This window comes from Babylonia areolata, chromosome 5 (assembly GCF_041734735.1).
Source record: "Babylonia areolata isolate BAREFJ2019XMU chromosome 5, ASM4173473v1, whole genome shotgun sequence".
Taxonomy (NCBI): domain Eukaryota; kingdom Metazoa; phylum Mollusca; class Gastropoda; order Neogastropoda; family Buccinidae; genus Babylonia; species Babylonia areolata.
The window spans coordinates 37,812,869-37,837,629 of NC_134880.1; the positions used below are offsets into that span (position 1 = coordinate 37,812,869).

The 24,761-nt window shown below is 40.8% G+C and overlaps 1 protein-coding gene across 2 annotated transcripts; it reads left to right on the plus strand.

Annotated features, from left to right (window-relative positions):
* LOC143282051 (activating signal cointegrator 1-like) lies at nucleotides 1-22,058 on the plus strand. 2 transcript variants are annotated; one of them, XM_076587491.1, is made up of 13 exons: nucleotides 1-114; nucleotides 5,242-5,389; nucleotides 6,330-6,581; nucleotides 7,747-7,873; nucleotides 9,204-9,322; nucleotides 9,841-10,055; nucleotides 10,951-11,098; nucleotides 12,655-12,843; nucleotides 14,549-14,727; nucleotides 15,460-15,581; nucleotides 15,882-15,976; nucleotides 17,436-17,532; nucleotides 17,748-22,058. In XM_076587491.1, the coding sequence occupies exons 1-13, from the start codon at nucleotides 38-40 to the stop codon at nucleotides 17,795-17,797; spliced, it is 1,818 nt and encodes a 605-aa protein (XP_076443606.1). In that variant the 5' UTR covers nucleotides 1-37; the 3' UTR covers nucleotides 17,798-22,058. The 2 variants fall into 2 exon arrangements, with proteins under 2 accessions (XP_076443606.1, XP_076443607.1); XM_076587492.1 differs by having other exon boundaries at nucleotides 6,330-6,530.
* Nucleotides 22,059-24,761: the final 2,703 nt, after the last annotated feature.

Consider the following 24,761-nt stretch of genomic DNA (forward strand, 5'->3'; position numbering starts at 1 on the left):
CCGAAACTGAAGACAGTGTTTGCATGCAGACGTGAAAATGGCTGCTTTTGTGGAAAAGTGGTTCTGCGACGAGCTATCAAAACTTGGACTAGACGTTTCCGAAGAAAATGCACAGTAAGTTCCGTATTTAATTGTACGATCATTGGACACAGATGGTAGTTTTTAAATAGTTGCTTTATTAGTTTTGCTTGGCCACCAGAATATAAGATAAAATAAAATAAAAATCGCCAGATGGGATGTTCCAAGAAAATACTGGGCTTTCATAACTTACACTTCGTGGTGCAATAATTACGATTATTAATTTAATCTGATTTGTCAATCAAACTTTAGGAATAGTTTAAATTGATTTCTTTCGAGCCTTTCCCGTTCCAAATATAGCTACTTTTGTCTGTAATCGGTTACAATAAATTTGTGCTGACGTGAGGGAAAAACCAGGTATCGATCTTCGATCGGTGTGCAGTGAGCAGCACGATATCAGTCCCGAATAATTACTGGATGTAACGTTCAGTGAATATATATACATGTATGCATACTTCAGTTCCGGCGTTTCATGGAAATGCGGGCCACCGATCTTCGTAACAATCGAGGATCAACGCCCAGCTCTTCGAAAACTAAAGTGGGGAGCCCCATATAAAACAACGGAAAAGTGTAATGAACAGTTTACACAGATAACTTTCAGTCTTACGCTCATTTCCTGGAAGATTATTCCACACCACGCTAGCAAAGCAGTGGGGCCTGTATATAATCATGACTTTGACGTTACAAGATTCAGGTCCTTTTTGAGTTTTTCATAGGACCATGTGCAGGTTCTCAAAACTGAAACTGATTGGCCTGGGTGGTTTGAGGATGGTGCCAATCAGATCACTTATTATAACAATTTAGGCTAGGCATTCTGGATCGTACATTGAAGGTAGTGCTGCCCAGTGCTTGTCCAGTCTTCTCTTGAAGGTGTCTACCGATGGCCTGTTACCACATCATCTGGAAGGCTGTTCCAGAGGTTCACAACTCTGTTTGCAAAGTAGTTGCCCCGCACGTTGAGATGATGCCTTGGTTTCTGAAGTTTCAGGGAGTTGCCTCTGGTGGATCTCAGCGAGTTCGTGGCGACATGAAAGTCAGGGCGTGACACCTTGTAGAAGCCATGTAGGTACTTGTAGACTTCAGTTATGTCTCCTTGCTTTCTCCTGTGTTCCAGACATGGAAGCTTCAGCCGATGTAGCCTTTCGGGGTACAGGAGGTCCTTCAGAGGGCCCAACATTTTGGTCACCCTCCTCTGGACGTTTTCCACTTCAGAGCAGAGACCTTTCTGATTCTTCTCGTCTGGCTTCCACACAGTGACCATACTCCAGGAGTGGTCTGACTAATCCCATGAACAGCTGGACGAAAGTTGCTGGTGTTAGGTAGTCGAAGGACCTTTGGATGACTCTAACAACGCGGTTTGCCTTTGATGTTGCCTGTGTCGCGTGTTGCTTGAAAGAGAGCGCCTTGTCGATGGTCATCCCAAGATCCCTCTCTGCCTGTGTTTCTTTCAGTTTTACTCTGATTGAGTTGCCGTCTTTGTCTTTACTGTTCATGAAGTACTCCATTTCTCTTTCATGGCCTAGTTTAAGGATGCAGCACTTCTCTGGATGGAACTTTAGTTGCCATTTGTCGGACCATTGCATCAGCTTGTCCAAGTCATTTTGCATGGTTTCATGATTGTTCGGAACATCCACTCTGGTAAACAACTTCGTGTTGTTGGCGAACATCCTTACTTGGCTCTTCACGTTCGCAGGTAGATCATTTATGTACTATGTAGATCACAAAGAGGATGGGCCCCAGTACACTTCCTTGAGGAATGCCGCTGGTTACGTTGCCTTCCTGGGACATCACTCCGTTGATCACTACGCGTTGCGTTCGGTTTGCAAGGAAGTCGCCGATCCATCGAAGAAGTTTACCCCTGATGCCACAAGCAGAGACCTTTTCCATGAGTCGATGATGAGGAACAGTGTCAAATGCTTTTTGAAAGTCTGTGTAAATAATGTCTACACTTCCTCCCTTGTCGACTGCTGCCCATGAGTCCATGACCTCCAGTAGCTGTGTTATACATGACCGGCCTGAGACGAAACCATGTTGTTCACGAGTGACAATGTCATTTTCTTCGAGGTGGCCCATCACTGCTCTTCTCACTAACTTTTCCATGACCTTGCAGATGACGCAAGTGAGGCTCACAGGTCTATAATTGTTGGGGGACATTCTGCTGCCTTTCTTGAAAATGGGGCTCACGTTCGCCGTCTTCCATTCTGAGGGAGGTTCTCCAGTATCTAGGGTGAGTCTGAACAGATGTGCTAGAGGCACAGCCAGTTCGTTAGCTGCTACAGAGAGGATCCTGGGCGCTAGTCCATCGGGGCCTGCTGCTTTTCCTGGTTGTAGACCAGCCAACAGTTTTCTCACTCCATCTACCGTGATCAGGATGTCATCCTTGGTCTCTTTGAAGTCGTACTCTGGCATCTCAGGAGCCGGACCTGGATCTTCAGATGTGAAGACACTCTTGAAAAATTTGTTCAGAAGTTCAGTCTTCTCAGCGTCAGTCTTGGTTTTGCTACCATCTTCTTTTTTCAAATCCGGGATACCGCTCTTGCAAGATGTGTTTGACTTTGCATATTTCCATACACCATTAGGATTTGTTTTTGCCTCAGACTCCAATTTCTTTTCCATGTTCTTCTGTGCCTTCCTGCATGCTTTTCTTGCTTTATTTCTGGCTTTCAAGTAGTTCACATAGTCCTGAGCATTCCTTGTAGCGAGCCAGCGTCTGAATAGTTGGTGCTTCTTGTGGACTGATGCCAACTACAGCCAAGGTTCCTCTGTTCATCCATGGTTTTCGTTGTCTGCCTGATGGGCGTGTCATAGGTGTTGATGCTTTGATTGCCTCATATATTTTCTCCATGCTAGATTCGTAGATAGGTCTTTTAATTCCTCTTCCCATTCAGCTTTCTGTAGTGTGTTTTTAAGTACAGCTTCATCAGTTTTACTGTAGCAGAATCTTGCAGACTGTGTTTTCTCAGTTGTTGTCACATTGAGTGTAATGAACAAACAGAAATGATCGCTTTTCCCAAGTCCAGCTTCTGTACTAATGTCTTTGATCATATCCTCCTTATTTGTCAACACAAGGTCTACTGCACTGGGTTTTTCGCCTTCTCTGAAACGTGTGATTTCTTTCTGGTATTGGAAAAGACATGCATCAGTGTAAGCCTGAAGGAATTGAGATGCCTCATGTGATTCCTTGTTCCTGCACGATTCTGTATCCCAGTTGATGCTGGGGAGGTTGAAATCTCCAAACATCCAGCTGTGTTCCTGATGAGTTCGAAAAGTTTCTCATTATTTTCAGATGTGCTGCCTGGTCTTCTATATATCAGCCCAACTGTCAGTAATGTTCCATCACCTTGAGTACAATCCACAAATACATGCTCTGAGAATGTGCTATTGAGTCTATCATTTGGAGTTGGTTTCATTTCTTTCCTAACTAGAAGTGCTATTCCTCTACCTTTCTCAAGATTGTGAAAAAGTTCGTATCCTTCAATAGCTGTTTCGCTTTCCTGTACTTTAAATCTAGCTTGCTTGGGTTTCACTTCTGTTATGCTAACTATATCAGGTTGGTTTATCTCAGTCAGTGCTCTCATTTAATTTCGTTTATTCATATATTGATCAGTGTTCGTATGATGCATTTGCAATTTGAAATATCTACAAAAGAAGGGTCAGAAGATGAACATGAAGTTTTGTTGTTATTTAAACTTTGTACACGTGAGGAGTTTTTGTTGTTTAGTCCTTCTCCTTGTCCTCCACTTGAGGAGTCATGATTATTACTTAAATCATATGAATTAGTTATGCAGATTTAGTGAATAAAAAGCTGTGTGGGCTGCCACTCTGAACATGGATGTGTCTTTAACACCTGCAGTGACAAACCCCCTGTCTCAAGTTTTCGAATCCCAGCCAATGGCTGCAGTATAAATAAAAAAATTAACAACAAAAGCACGATGGAGTTTTTGTGCACATCTTTGCAATGCCTCACTTTATCAATATCAATTATCATGTGTCAGATTGATAACTGTTTGGTTGTTGGCTCTGAACAGAAGAAAAAGTGTAATACCACCATGATTGATTGTCTTGAAAATCAAAGGTTTTCACAAAATATTTTGCAACCAAGTTACTCACTCTTACTGTCTCAATACAGGATCTCATTAGATAGTTGTGGATAATGCCACACCAGACAGGGTCCCTATGAACTGTAATATCCAACAATATTAAATATTATAATTTACTTATACATGGTCTCGGGCCCCTCTCTGCTTTGGATTGAGAAGTGTTAATTATTAGTCCTTGATAGTCTCCTTGAGGAGCTTCAATCAAGTAAGAAAAAGTGCTGGTTTATGTTTTATACAACATATTGAAAGTTTTTGTCATGAACTATGAAGTAGAACTGATTGACTGGGAGTGGGAATGAATTAAAACTATAAAACTAAAAGGCATTGGATTTAGCATTTCTTGTATCTGACACTGGACTCAAGATTCAGAAGTGCTGTACCTAGTCGTGCATGACATCAGAGAACGCCACCACCGTTATTGACATTTATGACGTATTTTGATATTACTAGAATTACCCAAACACCTACATTTTGATGACCACTTGAATTGACACTTTATCCTCATGATCAGTTAACAGTATTGCCAAAGCCACTGTATTAGGAAGTGTACTGTGGTGTAATTGACACGAACAAATTGAGGATTTCAGTGCAAATGAGAATCTCTGTGCCAAGCATACTGTCCATGATCCTGGAAGTGGATGTCTTGTTTTCCATTGCTTTTGTATATTTTATTTTGCATAGTTTTTTCACTCCAGCATCATCTGTTGTCCTTGTAGAATTTGTGAAATTATTGTTACCTACTGAAAATCTTAAAACTGAAAATACAGATTTGTGCTTTTGCATCCAAAAAACTAATATTTCAAACAAGTTTGTGAAGAAAACATTGATAGCCCAAGGTTGACTTAGGTATACCTGGAAAAATTCACAAAGGTGAAAGAATATATTATCATAAATGGTAATTGATTCATGATTGCAAAGGGCTCAGAACAGACAACTTATGCATGTGCAGTAAGGGACAGAAACATCATAATATTTATTTTAATGTGGACAACACAGTATGATCAGTACTATTTCTATTTGACTGATGTGTCAGAAGATGACTGGTTTGTTACTGCCGGCACAGGTACATCTTGTCTATGGAGGATGCAGAGGACTTGCAGGAGTACATGTTGAATTTGTTGGATGGATCTGACCCTGCAGTTCAGGCTTTCCTGCCGCGCCTCATGGATCGATGGTGTGCCCTTGGGGGAAGGCCGCCGCCTAATGTGACTGTAAGTTAGCATTTCAGTACTGACCCCTTTCTGAGTACTTATGCCCCATTTTGAGTACTTATGTTCCCATTCTGAGAACTTAAGCAGCACTCAGCATTCAGTCTCCAGGGACTAATCACACGGGTTGCTTGACCTTTCAACTCCAGTGACAACAAATAGGAAAGGATCCATACAACTCTTGTTAAACTTCTGGTTGATTTTCTGCCAAAGTTTGGGTTCAGTTCAAACTTTACCAACTGCAAGTATTTTTGTTTTGCAAGTTTGTCTGTGAAAACAGCTAGAAATAGAAAATAATGTTATAGTGCTTGGCAAACATTAAACAGACTGTTCTGAAATTTTACTTTTTTTTGTTTTTGTTTTGATGATAATTGATGATAATGATATTTACTAATTTAGAATGATTGTTCTCAACTTTGACAGGTGAGGAATTGTGTGAACGATTGACGCAAGCTGCCCTTGTTTTTTGTTTGTTTTTGTTTTTTTAGTGTTTGCTTTAACATATCCAACAAATCAGCTTTAGACTAAGTAAGCGCTAAAAATAAAACCTCTCAGGCAGGGATGGCTTCACAGTTATGTGATCCTCAAAGGGCTGAAGTGTTATGCTAAGTACTACTGCCGCTGCTAGTGCTATTGCTGCAGCTGTTGCCTGTACTTTTGATACTATTGCTTCTGCCACTACTACTATTGCCCCTACTACTACTTCCACTACTACCTGTAGTGCTACTATAGGGTGAGATATAGTCAGACACCATGCTTAAGTTACACATGTACGGTTTCAGTGATGGAGGTATAGGAAAAGTCTTCACCACACCAGCCTTGTAGTATTATACTATATATAGTTGTATCATTTCTGAACACAAAGGGAGTAGGCCTTGGAAACGGATGGAGTTTGACACTCCAGCATAACACAGTTTGTGACTGTTGACACTTCTGTCCTCAGGTCTACAAGAAAGTGGAACAGCCACAGGTGTATGTGCAGCCCAAGAGCAAGAAGAAGAGGGGGAAGAACAAAACCAGTGCTTCCCAAGCATCAGTCCTGACTGCTGACTCTGTGAACGGCAGCAACGTCTCACCAGCACAGCAGACAGTGAATGGAGATTGGACCTCTGTCAACGGGCCAGCAACCACACAGCCTGAACAGGTTAACTTGTCAAATCTGAGGCTAATTGGTGACATGCTGGTCGGTGAGGAGGTAGGGTGCTTTTCAGTTGTCTTGCATGAAACAGATTGGAAGGAAAAGAAAATATCTGTTGGTGAATGTGCAGAAGAATGGGTACTCGCAGACCGAATGCTTTGGTCTTTGTTGCTACAGTTGTGCTTTTTTTTCAATGTGGGAAAGTTTCTTCTGTGTGTTCATCTTCACAGAAAGATCAAATCAAATCATGTTGATTGTAGAAAGATCAGGAATGGGAGGAGTGAGTATAAATATGTTCAGTGTGTGGCTCACTTCTCTGGTCAGTTGTGGTTATGTTCCTGTGTTCTCAGATGTGGGTGTATTTTAGTTTATTGGTGAGTGGAGTGGAATGCTGGTCTTGTAGTTGTCTTTTTGTCTGTTTCTCTCTCTTCTTCTTTTTTGTTCAATAGATTTTCAGAATAGTTTCAGTTTGGCATGTTGGTCTGTTTCTCTCTTCTTTATATATATATATATATATATATATTAAAGATCTCTAAAAGAGTTTGGTATTGACTGGTATGTTCTGCTTATTTTGGAGGCATGCAGGTCAGTTTCTGACATTTTTTTCAAATCTGTGCTAACAAAAAGATTTCAACTTCCTTGCTCTCGTGACGTTCACAGCGACATACAGATCATAGACCATCTGTCAGTGAGTACACAATTATATGTGGGTCCGCACAAGAGGAAATATACAGAGGACTGACTTCTCACTCAGGATTTTCTGCAAGTGCATTTTATCAGAAGTATGTGGCTAGTTATATGAATTTTGAAATTCTGGCAGCCTTATGTGCTGTAACTTTGCCTTTAAAGTTATACTGGAACAGTGGAAGAAAATTACGGTATTTTATACATTTGTACTATTTCATTCACTAATACCAACACTGGCACCAGCAACAGTTGTTTTTTGTAAGGTAAGCTACTACTGTAACAGTGTGAGGTGAAAATTACAACTTGAATTGCAGAATTGTGTGCATGTGTATGTGTGTAGTTGCATGTGAGTTGTGGTTACATGTGTGTGTGTAAGTGTATGTACGCATCCTTGTGTATGTATGTGTGTGTCGGTGTGTGTAAATGTGAAACCGTAAGTGAATGTGCGCATCTTTGTGTATACATGTATGAGTGCGTGTGTGTGCAACCTTGGTTTGTGCATTTGAATGCATTTTTATACGTATCGATGCTGCAGACCAAACCAGTTCAGAACGGTGAAGTGGTGAGAGACAGCCCAGTGGGTCAGGGAGCGAGAAAGAAAAGCAAGTTTGTTCCGCTGTACAGTCAGCAGGGGAAGGAGAAATTGGTCATCAAGCTTCCAGGTGAGAGTGCATGGCTGAACATGCAAGTATGTATGGAAACACACATAGACATGGATGCGTGTGCACCTTTGGGCTCACACATTCACACTCTTGTATAGAAATAATACTTATCAGCACACTGACACAATCACATGCATACAAACTCACACATGCACAGATATATTTATGATACTTGCAGCAGAGATCAGGATGGGTTCAATAGACAATAGGTCATAAGACCGGAAGAACATAAAATCAATAGGTCATTTTGAAAATCAATAGGTCAAATATCACCCGTCCCGGGCTAATGGTTAATGCAAAAGTTGGAAAGCCAATTCTTCTCGCCGAAGCTCGCGAAAGGCAGCGATAAAGATTCGTTTCGGATTTCGTTTCGTCACGGATCCGTATTTTAATAAATCAGTTTATAGTCATTTCCTGTAGGAGCAGACGACAAAGCAATCACGATTGTTAAAGAGAGAGAGAGAGAGAGAGATGGTTACTTTGGTTGACCGACTGGTCATAAAAACAATAAGTCATGTGACCTGGCAACTTGAAAAACAATAGGTCATTTCAAAATTAAATGCGTCAATGACCGATGACCGATGTTGAACCTGATCCCTGCTTGCAGGGGCACAAATACACAACACAGAAAAACAGTCACTCACAAGCACACATTTTCTTCTTAAGCAATTTTTTTTTTCCAAATTAACAATTTGTACTGAAGAGCATGCACACATGCACATGTATACATGCTCATACCCATGCTTGTGCACACATCTGAAGTTTTATAACTGCATGTGCGCATGAATAAGCACATGCACAGGCACTTGCTTGAGTACATACAAATATATGATAGTGGTGTCCAACTAAGACCATCAGAACAACAAAGGAGGCAGCTACTGTTCTGACTTTCATGGCTAGAATTTGATTATAGTGGATAATGCCTTGCCCAGGTTACATCCTCACTCTCTCAGCCAAGAGAGTTTTTGGACATTTAGAGCTGGGATGGTTCTCAAAGGCCAGTGAGTCCCCATGACTGCAATACAAAGAGCCTGTACAATCATGCCTCCTTGTTTGAGAGTCATAGTCCTTCACCAAAGACTAAACTGTAGATTTCCATTGCAGAGGAGAAAGCATTGATCATACAGCTCTCACTTCACTGTTTGCCCAGGTGTAAGCTTATGTCAGTCTCTGAGTGTTGAGGCCAACATACTTATACATGGTTACATATTTCACATTTTTGAAAATGTCCATGTATACTTCACTCTCACACATACATGCATCATTATTATTGTTCATTGGTTTATTTAGTTGGATAATTAATGATTGACTGAAATGGGTTTTTTTTCAGGGAGAACACAGTGCGAGTGCCAGGCCCTGAAACACAAGCTGGTGAACAACTGTCTAAGCTGTGGCCGTGTGGTGTGTGAACAGGAGGGGGCGGGACCCTGTCTTTTCTGTGGACATCTGGTCAGTACAGTCAGACTTTTGACCTTCGCTTGCCTTTGTTGTTGTCTCTCACTGTCTCCGTGGTGCAATGAAGAGTTCTGTCAGAACTAATTGGTTTGGATTAGGGGTGGTCAAATCACCACAAAGAGTTACAATACCACACCCAAAATGCAGTCAGTGTTTACACGAGTACACTTTATCAGTTTAGGAGTAATTTCAAAATGCTTTTGCAAGTCAAATTTTATCTGTGGGTGTGACATGCCCTTGCTGCTGACATGTCTCTATTTGGAGAGACTCATTTCATTTGCGATTTCTTATACTTGAAGATATGCTGTCTTTTCCCTGCATGAATGCATAACTTGATTGATCATTGTTGTCGTAAGATGCAAGGGAGCCTCTTGATTTGAAAAAAAAGAAGAAAGTATTTGCTGTGAATGTCAGTGTACTTTGATAAAATTACAAAGTTGATTTAATGGAACACATCCAGAGATGATAGAATTCTGATTATAACACTCAGCATTTAAAACTGATCTCGGCAGGTGGCCACAGTAGAGGACCAAGAAGTGCTGGATCGTGGGTCCAAGAAAAGTGAAAAGCTCCGGCAGTCACTGATGCGTGATGCAGATAAGTTTACACCACTGTGCCGAGGAGGGGGGGAGAGGGAGGTGCTTCCGTCTGTGTCCGCCCGCATGCAGGAGGGGCTGGAGAAAGCCGTGAAGCAGAAAGATCGTCTGCTGGAGTTTGATAAAACCAGGTCAGCTCTCTGTTCCGCTCTTCTTTCTGGTCATGTTGGGAGTCTTGTATTTTTAAAATCATTTTCACTTACTCTCTCTCTCCTCCTTTAAAAAAACAACAACATATGTGTTTGGTGTTTGTTTGCTGGCAGATGTGTTCAGTTTCCTCTAATTTTTGTTTTCCGTTCTGGCTGTAATTGGTCTTAGTTTTCAACCTTATTGTGATTCTTGCCTCTTTTCTGGCTGTAACTGGTCTTAGTTTCAGCTGTATTGTAATTCTTGCCTTCGGTGTCACTAATCCTGAAATACAAATAATCTTTTTTTGAAAATGTTGAATTGTTAGGACACTGTTAATATCTGTTAGCAGTTATGGCCAGTAGATCAACACAGTTTATTGATGTCATACACAGTAAACTGCTACAGTGAAGGAGGGGAGGGTTGTCTAAAAATTAGTTGCAATCAACCTTCCATCAGTTACCCAAAATAACCTGCTTCTTCAAGTCCCATTTTGATGGGTGCAACAACCGAGAGATTTAAGTATTGGACTTTCAGTCTGAGGGTCCTGGTTTCAAATCTTAGTCACAGTGCCTGGTGGGTAAAGGGTGGAGATTTTTCCAATCTCCCAGGTCAACCGATTTGCAGACCTGCTAGTACCTGAACCCCCTTTGTGTGTATATGCATGCAGAATATAAAATACACATGTGAAGATCTTGTAATCCATGTCAGTCTTTAGTGGGTTTTAGAAACAAGAACATACTTGGCATACACCCCCACCCCCCGAAAATAGAGTATATCTGCCTATGGCAGGGGTAAAAACAGACATGCACGTAAAAGCTCACTCGTGTATTGATATGAATAAACATGGGAGTCACACTCCACGAACGAAGATGATGTTTCATGGTCCTATGTTTGCAGTGCAAGGAGGACACAGGTTATAGATGACCAGTGTGACTACTACGCCACAGACACCAACCGATGGCTGAACAAAAATGAGCGTGAGGCATTGCGGAAACGTGAGGAGGAGCTGAGGTCTGCTCGCTTTGCGTCGCGCAAAGATAGGAAGGTTATTATATTTCATTGTTGATGCTTCTAAGGTGCCCGTCTTTGTGTCTGAGACCAGACTTTAAGTCCAGTGCTGTACAAAAACATGGAGTCATTTGTGTAACAGGCTGCCTACCTGGGTAGAGCTGACTGACAGCTGCTTTCAAGCGCGCATCATTCATTTTTTATCATTCGGTCATGCGCACACATACACACATATATTAAAGTGGATTTTTCTTCAGAATTTTGCCAGGGACAACCTTTTTGTTGCCTTGCGTTCTTTATGTGCACTAAATGCATGCTGCACATGGGGCCTTGGTTTATCATCTCATCCGAATGACTAGCATCCTGGACCACTACACTAGGTCTGGTGGATGGGGAGAAAAAGTTGGTGAGAGTCACTGGGATCTGGGAACCTGATTGTCTGACCATGAGCAGCATGAACTGATAGACTTGATGAATAATAATGATAATAACAATGATGATAAATGTATTTATACAGCACTGAATCTTGTGCAGAAACAAATCAAAGTACTTTCACACCCAACTTTCACTGGCATGCATAACTCTGAAACAAAAGGATGAAAGCCAAAACTAAAAAATACATGCAGACAGAAGGCTGGAGAAAATATGGCTGGACAAGTAAAAGTATGGAGGATGTATTTTGAAAGAGGTAGGTTTTAAGATGTCAGTTTATTTGTTGATTTCACCAAAGGCCATGTATGCTGCAAGTGCCTTGGCCTGTTATGTTTCTGTGTTGTAATTCACCATTTCTTATCAGGATTAGCAGATTTTCATTTGCTACTGCTTACCTCATCTTGATCTGTGCAAACCAGAAATCTATTGTCAACCTCAACATGTTTTGTTTGTGTGGGTGTGAATCAAATGACATTCAGCAAGGTGCATGAACAAATTCATTGCAAACTGCTGTAATACGTTTCTGAGTGCTTAGTTTTTTTCTATTAATTTGGCTGTGAACTTCAGAGAAAGGAGAGAGAGAGGCAGATAGGCTGGCTGGCAGACAGAAACAGAAATGTGTGAACAGAGGTGAGCTTCATGAGACAGCGGAAAGACTGAAGGAGAGAGAGAGAGACAGACAGACAGCTGTGCATGTCACCATAAACGCAGGACATTAGCAAGCGGTCAGAAACTGTAACAGTAGATTCCTGTGGCAGTGTAGAAGAAGGTGACAGCATGGTTAAGACACTTATCTGCCAGTACTATGACCATGAGGGTTTAGGCTTGAATGCAGGTCTTGCCCTTTTTCCCCAAGTTGAACTGGAAAATCAGACTGAGCATCTAGTCATTTGGATGAGACGATAAACCAAGGTTCTGTTTGCAGCATGCACCTGGTGCACTGAAACAGAAACCATGGCAATAAGAGTGTTGTCTGGCAAAAATTATGTGGAAAAAAAATGATTCGATAGGTTTGCATATGCATGCACTCAAGGCCTAAGTGCGCTGGGTTATGCTGCTGGTCAGGCATCTGCCTAGCAGATGTGGATAGAGTACGTGGATGTGTCTGAATGGAGTGACGCCTCCTTGAGAAACTGGAACTGAAGCTGTGGCTGTGTGCAGGTGACGCTGGACTTCGCGGGGAGGCAGGTGGTGGAGGAGGCGAACACGGTGGGGAGGACGATGTACGATCACCGTGACGCTGTGGTCCAGGAGGTGCAGTACGGGAGGGCCAGGGAGGCAGGGCGAGGCGACAACAAGGGGGAGATGGGCTACCTGGTCAACCCAACCATCGTACAGCCTGCCCCACAGGTAGAGGGGTGTGGGGGGTAGGATGTGGTCAAGGTGTTGTCTTTTTGTGGGGATAGAATAAAATCATCTTCATTGTTGTCTTCGTCTTCTCCTCCTCCTCCTCCTCTTCCTCCTCCTCCTTCTCCTTCTTCTTCTCCCTCAACTCTGTGAAGAGTTGTTGGAGCGCCACACAGACCTGTTCACCACATTTCTACTCACATTGATAAAAACAGAATGGTGGAATAGAATATTTCATAGTCACGAAACCTTAAGGTTTATGAGACAGAAGACAGTATAGATGTGATATATGTATATGTATATATATATATTTATTCAGTTTGTTGTGCTTAACTCTTTCTATACTAAGGTACACTATAGTGTACCTCATGTGCACAACGCTTTGTTACTGTGGTACGCTATAGCGTACCGCGAGTTTGAAAATTTGTAGTTCATAGGTTCGCGGTTTTGTGCGAAACTGAATGGCACAGCTGAGCTCTGTTCTACAGTCACTCAAAAGTGCACCTGTACTTTTATTGTGGCTGAAAATGCCATTGTTTGAGTACAATACATGCGAGCGTACAGTCACCCTTCTTGCTCGTTCACTCGACAAGATGGTGTCTCGGTCAACTTCAGCAAGTTCTGTGGCTCAAAGTCGAATACAAACTGATTCTTTCGTGGATATCCACTGTGCATACATATTTGCCCATTCAGTTGCTACAGTTAGGAAATATCTATGGTTACAAAAGACCACATTTGTAAAATTTCTGTTATATGAGAAAAACTGACCCCCTTTATGTGAGTTGTGAAAAACACGGATTTTTTTCAAAATATGATAAATCAGTCAGTGATTTAATGAGTGCTTTGAAACTTCACGAAATGTTAGTCCATTCTATTCTTTGTATCATCACAAAATTTCACTGCTGTATGTAATTGCGTTCTTTTCTTTTTTTTTTTTATAGATATTTTTCTTGTAACATTAACAAACGGCCAGTACAGAGTATAATGAAGGAAGTCATTGGGCAGTGAAGAATGAGTTAGTGTTATGAAATTGTATAGTCCTAATCATATTGATGCCTATATTGATGTTACAAAGAGCAACAGTCATGGCCGAATTTCGCCAGCCTTGGCTGCAATTTTTCATGCAACATTAGCATGCTTGGTATGGCATTTGGTTGGCTGACATCTGTCTTTTGGTAATCTATTCCTGTTAATACTGTGTGTCACACAGTGATCTAAAAGGTGAGTTTTTCATCTTCTACATCTTTGGGGGTGTTGTGGAGGAAAATGATGCTGCCTGATCTTCAGGAAAGAATGCGATACACTGTGGCCATATTCGCAACAAAGAAAGACAAGAAGAAACTTACAATGCTAAGTCTCCATCAGACATAGTGGCGGTGATGATGGTTATCGTCATATTGAATCTGAAAAAAAAGAAATATTGTGCTCTCCTGAGAATTCTGTAAAATTTCTGTTTGTTCCTGATTTTTTCATTAGAGGTAGGCATATATTGTAAGTGGAATGTGATGTTGTTTGTGTGTTGGCACACCACACCACACACAGCGAGTCTCTCTCTCATTGTTGGAAGAATGAATTTTCAATCCTTATACCTGTCTCATGTTATTCCATAGATATACCTGCCTTTTTTCAGAAGCATGCCTTATTTCTTTCCTTTCTTCCTTTTTTTCCTGCATCAATGGAAGACTACAGCTGACCCCGTTAATTTCAGTTTGTGCCAGATCCTAAAAGCAAGACGGCGGCAGGAAGATCGACCAAGTCAACCTCTGACATGGGCAAGTCGAAGGGCGGGGTGATACAGGATCGAGAGCTGCGAGAGATGACAGATGAAGGGCAGTGTCTCAGCATGCACCAGCCATGGGCATCTCTCCTGGTAGCAGGCATCAAAATGTAAGTGAGTCAGCATGGCAGGAGGGAAGGCAGGGTGGTTTTTTTTTTTTCGATTGATTGATCAATATGGATACTTACATAGTGTTGATTACTGGTAACGATACTTCTGTAGTGCATGTCCTTGGTCAGAGATCAAGCTCTACTGAGTCATTTGCACAACCGGCTGCCTGTCTGGGTAGAGCCATCTGAGAGCTGCCCTTGGTAGCTCATCATTCATTTCCTGTGACATTCAGTCAGGCTTCAGTCATGCACACACGCACGCACGCATGGAAATGGATAGCAGGAGTGTGAGGAAGATTTTAGTCTTGTTTTGGGGTGTATACCAGTACGTAACACTGACCAAATCAACAGCGCATTTTAAAGTATGAAACAGTGGAAAACATTAACAGTCAGCCAGCAAATCCATGCACGAAATGCTTGTCCACAATATCAGACAGCACAGCGTACCATTTCACACATACACACACATGCATGCACGCACACACACACACACACACACACACACTTCAACACACACACAGAACACAACTCACTTTCACCATCACTCTCATACTCACTCTCACAAACTCTCTCACAAACTCTCTCACACACACATCACACTCACTCACACACACTTAAACATTTTCACACTCGCTCTCTTACTCAGTCTCTCACTCATATTCACTCATTCACTATCTTCACAGCACAACACAGAACAGTATGTGACCCTTTTGACTGTTGTATGTCTTGCAGACATGAAGGCAGAACATGGTACACAGCTCACAGAGGTCGGCTGTGGATTGCCTCCACAGCACAGACGGCATCTCCTGAGGAAATTTCCGAATTAGAGCGCCATTATCAGTTCCAGTATGAAGGTAAGGCTTTGTATGGATCCTCTGTGAAATGGAGGCAGCTATTTTTTTGTTTTCTGCAAAGGTGTGTATGTCAGTTTGTATGTCAGTGTGTGTGTAAGAGAGATCTCTAATAGCTCTCCAGCCATTTTGATACTTCTATGTCTGTTTTATTAATCTGAGTTTGCCTGCAGCTGAATCCAGTTTCAGTGAGGATGCACAAGAGTAGATGAGCAAGTAAAACAGCAGTGTAGTGTGTTAGTGGCTGAAGGAGCGTATTTTAAAGACAGATTAGAAACAGTCATGTGGCGTGGACTTTTCCAGGTGAGGTGGACTTCCCCACGGACTATCCTTCAGGCTGTCTACTTGGCTGTGTGGACCTAGTGGACTGTCAGTCTCAAGAGGACTACCGTCAGAAGGTAAAGAATACTTGTGCTTTGCTAATGGTGTGTGGCTGCCAGACTAGTCTCTGGATAAATATGATAACCTGCCTGAAACAGATGAGAGTGTGGGAGTGATCCCCAGGTGATTAGAGCTTTGGGCTTTGGGCTGTACTGAAGTCCATGGTTCAGACCCTGTCAGTATATGGTGAAGGTGTTTCTCAGGTCTGTACCTGTACAGAGCTGCTAGTGCCTTAGTTAATCCCTTTGTTGTTGATGTGCATGCTGTAGCTGATATATTTGACCTCCCATTGTGAATCTGTCAACATGACTTGGGGAAATATGCATTCACTTCAGAACATAGCATGCTCGTTCAAGGAAAACTGCAAATGTTGACAGCAGAGAGATTGATAGCTGTTTCTGGACTCCTCAAGCTCCCACCGCTGGAGATACTGGGCGCTCTTTCAGTATGACTTTTTGTGTGTGTCTGTGTGTGAGTGTGTGTCCCATCATCTGCACCATTTCAGAGGCTTTACTCCCATGCCGCTCATTTATACACTTAGTACCCCATACACAACCACAGCAGAGTTCATCTGTCGCAGTCCTGGCATCGGCATTCCACAGGAAACCATCGATGTTAAGTCACAAGGAGGCCACTCATCAGGGGAGAACCTGTGGTACTGCTGAGTCACTTTGGTGGTGTTCAGTAGTGCCTGTTTTGATGTACTTAGGACACCACCTACAAAGCCCCCTACTGATGACGATAATAACTAAGTCACTGAGCCAGAGTGAGTTCAGTATCATTTGTATCCCCATCTTCTGGAAATTCTTTGCTTGAAATTTCCTATTTTTCATCACTGTCTTTGTTTCTGGCTATTTTACCTTTTCTTTCAGTTATTTCTTCCTTCCTTTTTTCTGCTTGTGGGTCCATGCACCTGTGTTTTTTCTAGGAAACCTTGAATATCTGTTGTCCTTTTTTGGCCTTGGTCTTATTGTATTCTTATTTTGCATCAAAGATGTGTTAGGTGTCATTTGACAATTTTTGGTTTTGTGTGCCTGTTATTGTTATAGTTTTGTTATGTATCATCTGTTGATCATGTTTTGGTTAGTTTGGTTTTTTCCTTTTTAATCCTGCGATGAAGAATTGATGGAACTTTAGAAGCTTATCCTAAGTTCATGTGTATGAATGTGCCTGATCTTCTTTACCAGGTGTTGTTGTTGACTCCTTAAATGTGCTGTTTGTGGTTCCTGCCAGTAGAGAATGGTTCCAGACTCTGTTGAGAGAGATTCTCCAGGACCGGATAACCACCTCACTTGTCTAGAAAGTCTTGCATTCAAGGCTTTCCTTGCCTTCCATGATGTTTCCAACTGCTGTGAAGAAAACCTGGATGGGGTGACGGTCTGAAAAAAATGATTCTTGAAAATAGCTAGTGTGCCAGTCATGTTGCATTGTTTCTGTTGGTTTGAAGGATGATGTGCAAATTGTCCTTGGTTTCAGTTTCCCGATGGAGAGTCAGCAAGCCCCTATGTGTTCATCTGTGAAAACCCACAGCAATTGCTCATCAAGTTCCCCATCAAAGGAAAGCACAAAATATGTAAGTCTGCTTCCATTTCTTTCTTTTTTTTCTGTTTGTTCTAAATTAAATACAGTCAATGCCCTGTTTCATCTGGAGTTTATTTTGTTTTGTTTTTTGTTGTTGTTTTTAAACTTAATTTAATATCCCCCACCCTCTTGTGATTGGAAGTAACTTGTATGACAAAGTGATGGAAAACCATGTGTGTGTGTGTGTGTGTGTGGGTGTGTCCACAGACAAGCTGGATTCCACGATTCACCAAGCAGCAAAAAAGGGGTTGAGGTAGCGGAGACTGAAAGACGACATGACGGCCTCTTCACGTGTTCCAGTTGACTGTCCAGCTGCGCCAAACCTCATTTTCTGTGATTTCCAACACCGCTCTCTTACTTTTGCGAAGCAGTGAAAACAAAAAACAAAAAAAGAAAGTTGTTGTGTATTTTAAGTATATAGTCCTTATCAAACAACCAAGGTAAGGGGTTGGGGATTGGGTCATAGTGGAATATGATCAGTGTTGTGGCTGTTGGGTGAAGACATGATTATTCTCAGCGCTGTTTGTTAATCCTTGGATTTTTCTTAGATTTTTTTGCTTGTTTTTTGTTGTTGTTTTTTGTTTTTGTTGTTGTTCTTTTTTTTGTATAAATATAAATTGTATTGTTTAAGGAGAAAACAACAAAACTTCTTTGTACAGAGAGAAAAAAAAATGACCCTGAGGGAGATTATCAATAGACATGACTGCATTTGGGGAGGGTGGCGGAGGAGACTAGTTAAGCATCTCTTAATGCTGGGACCTAATTTTGTGTATTTTTCAGTTTTTTGTTTTTTTTTGTCCTTGGTTATATACATTTTCACAAAGACTTATATAAAACAATTGTACATCTATTCTACTTTCATTTTTTTAAAAAAGAATTTGTAAAGCGTGATATGGTGTTTATTATTTCAAGCAGGTTTCTGCACCAGTACACTAGGCTGCTTAAAGCCTGAACCGGACTATAAATGGCGGGCGATTTGAATCAAGCCAGTTTCTCACCAGAGTCTAACACTGTGACGTCGGTGAAGGTTTATTCAAAATAAAAGCCTAATAAAGCTACGGTTTGGCTTCATTTATGGCAGAGAGCGAGATTTGTCTAGCAGCTTCCAATCTAGACCTGAATTGACTTTGGAAAGTACAAAATGTGTCAGCTACACGTAATACAAAATTTGAATGCAGAGAAAAGGGGCGGAGCTAGAGCGGTTTGTGTTTGCGCTAGACGTGTCTGTCAGATAAAAATAGCACCAGCCCGTGGTACTGTCCGGTGAGAATTGGAAAGCATGCAGACAGCCCCTCGACGTTGGCAACCGTAAACGACCACATTGTTTGTAAAACATGCAAACGGAGAGAAATATGACGATCTACTAACCTACCGGACACGTGCTCGCGCTTTTTATAGATAAACTCCGCCCCTTTCCCTTTTATGGATAGGCTCTAGTGCGCATGCGCAACCGAAACCTTGCTCTCGGGAGTTAAGACTTTAAGATTTGGGAGAAGAAAGACAAGAATCATGTCGCAGGCAGTAGGAAGTGTTGATTTGATACCTATAGTGATAACTGACTGAAGACTTTTTTTTGTGTTTTTTGTTATTTTGTTGGTTTTGTGGTTGGAAGTGGAAACAGAAGAAGAATGGGACAAACAGAAAATCTCAAGGTGGATTTATGTGGACACGTGAAGATGGAAAAAACAAAACAAAATCAAAGTAAACAAAAAAACCCAACAAAATACACACACACACACACACGTTTTTACACACACACACATATACACACAGAGAAGTTAGATTTTAGAACTTACAAAATTATTTTATTGATGATGACAGTCTTTTTATGTTTCTGTGGATATGAATGGTTTAGCTTAGTTTTAGGCTGGTGGTGGTGTGATATCATTTTATGTTATGTGTAAAAAAAAAAAGAAAAAAAAAGAAAGAAAAAAAAAAGAAAAAAAAAAGAGATAAAGCCAAATTGATGAGCTGGTAAAAAGTGCACAGATTATTATGGATTAGTTTATAAGGTCTGACCAAAATACATGACCACCCCCACATATCCCTCACTTGTCTCTGATGTTGAGTCATGGTCTGAATCACCCGGTCTGTTACAGTAGTCATAAGTATTTATATATAAATATAGGTATATTCTTCATCCTCATCCACCTTTTCAGCGTCAGAACCTTTCCGTTTGTGATATTCTTATGACCAGCAGCATTAAAACTGAGTCACCCTTTACTTTGTCATCAAGGGAATTACTCACTTGAGATGCCAGTTTCAACACATGCGAAGCAAAGTGAGTCGTGTGGCCAGTCACTTGCACATTGACACGCAGCACACTGTATTGCCTAGCCAGTGTTTTCCTGCAAGGAGATGATGATACTTTAATTAGCTTGTGGTGGCGAGTTGTCATGTGGGCAGTTTATGACCTGCTCATCAGAACCCGGGTGGTTGTTTATCTGGAAGTGTGTTCGCAGGTGGAACACTTTAGTGGCCATTGGTGCAGACAGAGTTAAAGCTCATGGCCAGTCATAGAATTGTGGTGCAGAGGCAGAAGGGGTACTGCATGAGAATCATTTGGGCAGTCAGTCATTTTTATCTGTCAGTCTGTTGTTTCAGTGACTGATCCAGTGAGTTAGTCAGTCATTAATTTTACTGACTGTTCAGTAAGCTGGGTTATGCGTCATGACGTTTATTATTATCTGGGGGCTTTTATCAGCCTTGGGTAGTGTTGTCATCTTTCATAAGGAATGCTTTGATTACTCATTCCTATTGAATAATAGCTGTTATTATAGTTATTATTATTGATATGATTTTGATTATTATTATATTTCCACATTCATTTTGAATGTGTTTTTTTTTTTTCCATTATTATTTTTTTAATTCTTATTGACTATTCATATTGCTGACTATTATTATTAAATGAGATGTTGACAGTGTCTATCATATTTCATATTTTCATTGCTAGACAGAGTTTAAGACCCAGCACCTCCACCTCATCATCAGCCCAATCAAAAAAGGGGGAAAAAATCATAAAAATATAGTTGTAGGCCATGCTCAGGTTTTTTTCTTTCTCAAAGTTTATGTCTGGTTTGATTTTGCTCCTTCCCCCAAATCCCTTTACTTACATGATTCAGGCATATAGGCTGCTGTTTCAAAGTATTTTGTATAATTGTACACTTGTCTTCCAAGTAAATGTTTTTGTGCAGGGAAGGGTGGGGGTGCGCTTGTTTAAGCTTTGAGATTTTGGTCCATTTGGATCAAAAGTTGTTTTTCTTGAAACTAAGTAGATTGTTGTTTGTTCTTTTATGTTTTGTTTTTTTCGGACAACTGAAGTAGAGGCTGTGTAAAAGACAGTCTGGTTGGCAGTCTGTTTGGGGTGACTGATTACATTTTGGCCAACATTCCAAGCAACTAGTAATCAGGCTTTCTGCTAGTAGCAACAAAACAATGCATCAGATCAGTGTCAGCAGTGTCTGATATACCACCACATGACATGTACCATAAAAAACAGTGACAGCAAAGGAATGGTAAATAGGCTAAAAAGACAAAATTCAATAATGGAGGTTTTTTTTTTTTTTTTTTAGTCTGTGTATGATTTTGTTAGTTAATTCAAAGCCAAGGATTTCACAGAGCCAAATTCACTGTGTTCAGATCAGATCTTTTTCCACTTAACGACCAACATCAGTACGCTGATGAAAATTGCCGTGTTGTGGGAGGTTGTTGTTGGGCGCAATTTAGCTGGGCAAGTAAGGGATGTTCTGTTAACTGATAGATGCGTTGTTGCGGCTTTCTCTGGGATACAGGTAAGAGAAACGACTGCAGGAAGGAAGCATTGTGAAACTCCACTGTACAAGTTGGTGGGGAGGTGATGATTTTAGTAGCAGTCTATCAGCGTGGACTGGGAGGGCTGGAGAGAGCTTGTTGGTGGCCTGTGTTCCAGGCATGTGGTGTCAGTCTTTGGCAGGGTAAACTTTTTTTGTTTTTGTTTTTTTAAACCATATTGTAAAAGCAGACTCCTTCTTGTTCACTTTTGTCACTCTTTGTGTTCTGAAGTCTCATTTGAATAGTTGTCATGATGTTTTCAGGTTAATTTATATGTCTGGGGATATATTGTTAGCCTTTAGTTTACATCTGACAGCTATATGTAAAGTGGCAAACTGGTCGCATAAAAAGAAAAGAAAAACATGAATTTTTTTTTTATAGTGAAGTACAATATATAATTTGTTAGGGAGGGATTTTTTTTTCAGAGGTCGAGTGCGTTGATCTTAATTTATGATTACATATTTTTTGTTGGTTAGGTAATAAAATAATGAAATTCTGTTTACTTATGAATTGGTATTGACATAGGTAACAAAGGGTACGGTAATGGCGTGTCAATATTTTGGAACAAAACCAGTGACAGAACTATGAAATTGAAATACTGTACTATTTTTGGGTGCTAATTTACTGTTTTTGACACTGAGTTTGCTATTTTCTGTGTGTAATTTAAACAAATCTGTTCCGATTGTCCCTTCCCTCCCTCACCTGGGTATTTAACCCCTAGGCTGCCTGCATGACGAGATAACTCGTCATGGCAAGCATGTATGCTTCGCTGCCTGCATGACGAGATAACTCGTCATCGAAATATTCTGACTTTTCCCTGGTTTGCATTCACTTCCTTGGCAAAAATAGTGGTAGCTTTAGCCTGGGGAATCTCTCAAGATTCTATTCATAGCTAGAAACCCCATCTACGTCATGAAGCAGTCCTTTATTTGAACGTTTTGGTTGGGTCACTGTCCAAGTGTTTGCCCGACTTCTCTCCTCGCTCGCTCAACAAAATGTCGGACTGACGCCGTGCTCAAGACATGCGATCGTGACGAACTAAATCAAAAATGATTTCTTTCTTTAGCTGATGCTCAGAAAGAACTGAAGTGTAAATTCGAAGGAGAAGATAGAGATGAACATTTATAGGACGATCTGATAGGAAATAAAGGGAGCAATCAAGAGAGTGGCCAAGATGCAACTGTCAGTGAGTGATGTCAGCTGTACAGCTGTTAGCAGACGACAGATGACCGAATTAGCAGCAGAGCGATATTCTTGGCACGCAGCCAACGCGGTCTGATGAGAACTGAATCAAGTGACCGTGTGAGAGGGGTGAGGAGGAGGGGGTGGGAGGTGGAGACTGAGGGGGCGTGGCCTCACATCCATCTTATCACTTGGAGAAGTCACAATGTATTGTGTATCTATTTCTTAAAAAAAAAATATATATATATTGTGGTTGTTCTAGTATGATTTTGTGTTTGCAGATATCCATTTGTCCAGAAAATATGATGTTTTTGTGCAAATTACCTGACTAATGTTTGTAATGAACAAGTTGAAAATGTGACAAAAAACAAAACACTGATTTCAAAACAACAACATGTCACTAAAAATATATAAAATGGGAAAATAGCATGTGTTTTGTATTCTTTATTCATTTACCTTTCAGAAAATATATACTTTTATGGGTCTTTCTCCAATAACAAAGAGCACAGAATTTTTGGAAAATTTATACCCGTTTTTTGTGAAAAAACCCTGGCAAATAGATTTCACTTAAATCTTATTCTCCTGGCAGCGAAAGGGTTAAATGTACTGGTCAAATATTTGTCCAGGCAAAGGGTTTGTACGTGCAGAAATGTCTGTCTTTTTTTTTTTTTTTTTTTTTTGATATGAAGAACGGATAAATGATATCAAGGAGATGGAAGTCTTCTGGAATGTGTGTGTGCTGGACAGTGCTGTATACATGGGTGTGGTCTTGTGCTTGCTAGTCCAGATTTTTGTTTGGTGTCTCTGTTGGTCGGATGTGAGACAACTTTGAGGGGGAACCAGGGTACAAGGTACACTTTGTTGTTGTCCCAGATGTGCAACGGTTAGCTTTTCTTTTGTGTGTGCACTGATGTGTGCTTGTGAACTTATGTATCTGTCAACTTGTACAGTGTACACATAATACACACAGGCATATACACGCGCGCACACACTCGCACGCATGTTCACTCACCATTTAAGAATTAATATGTTGATACATGGTTTGGCTGAATAAAGCATTTGAATCCTTTGTGTTCACTAAAGCTCCATAAGCATTTTTTTTTATGTCTCTTAAACGGAAACAGTTGTATGTATCTGATTTACATGCTTTAATGTTTATTTTTGGTATGTTTTACAATTGTATTTAGCTTTTTTGATTTTTTGATTTTTTTAATTTTTTATTACAGTTGGTTGACTCAGTGAAAATGAAGATAAGGAATTGAAGACCTGGTGTTTCTGATCCCTAGTCAGATCTCCCTGCTTCCCCTTTGTAGCATGGAAGTTACCTCATTAGAAAGACCACCTGTTCACGTCTTATGTTACTAAATTCTGGGGACCGAATTGACCAATACAAGGAATGCAAGTTGAATGCAAGCTGGAGAAGTGGCAGCATTATCCTGGCACCATGGTGTATTAGGACATTACCAACATGATGGATGTAGTTGTCGACAGGAAAGTGCCGAGCAATGACAGCCACATTGTGTCACAAGTGTCTTTCTTTCAGTGCAAGCTGGAGTGTTCATATTGCTGTCTACCCCTTCAGACTGTTCCACAGCTTTGCAGGTTAAGCAGTCTTAGGGTTAGTGTCCTGTTCAATGTGGGGAGACTGGCTGTTGGCCAAATTCATTTTTCACCAAACACAAACATGATTGTCAAGACCAGAAATTAACAGGATTATTTTCATACACAGTGCTCTGTGCTGTTTTCAAGATAGAGGTAATTTTAGTTGATTTCAATCATGGTCATGAAGTGTCGCAGTGTGATCTGTAGATGCTGTCAGGTCTGTCCTTTGTTGTCCATTTCACGCCTTGCTTTTTTACTGATGACAAGAAAACTGGGTTACCTCCTCAGCATAAAAAATAATGAATTACATTTCTCTTACATAAGAATAAGAGAACTTACCTTAACAAGCAAGTCTGTAAAAAGAGGGTCAAGAGTTGGGTGTTTTTTATTTGGTTGTGTTTTTGTCTTGTTTTGTTGTTTTTGTTTTTCCTTCACCATACCAAAAACATTTTTGCAATTTTGTGAAGGTTAAAGATTCTGCAATCCAAGTTAACGTTCAGTGGGTTAGACAGGAGCATGAGAGTGGAGTGTTGGCCTAGGAAGTGAGATAATCTGAGTGCACTGGTTTGAATCCCACAGTTACTGATATTTTCTTCATTGCCACTAGACCTTGAGTGGTGGTTTGGA

Excerpts from the sequence above, each read along its gene's own strand:
- LOC143282051 (XM_076587491.1), top strand. The coding sequence starts at position 38 with ATGGCTGCTTTTGTGGAAAAGTGGTTCTGCGACGAGCTATCAAAACTT. Across the intron at positions 9,323-9,840 it reads GTCTTTTCTGTGGACATCTG|GTGGCCACAGTAGAGGACCA; the intron begins GTCAGTACAGTC and ends TGATCTCGGCAG. Across the intron at positions 14,728-15,459 it reads CTGGTAGCAGGCATCAAAAT|ACATGAAGGCAGAACATGGT; the intron begins GTAAGTGAGTCA and ends TATGTCTTGCAG.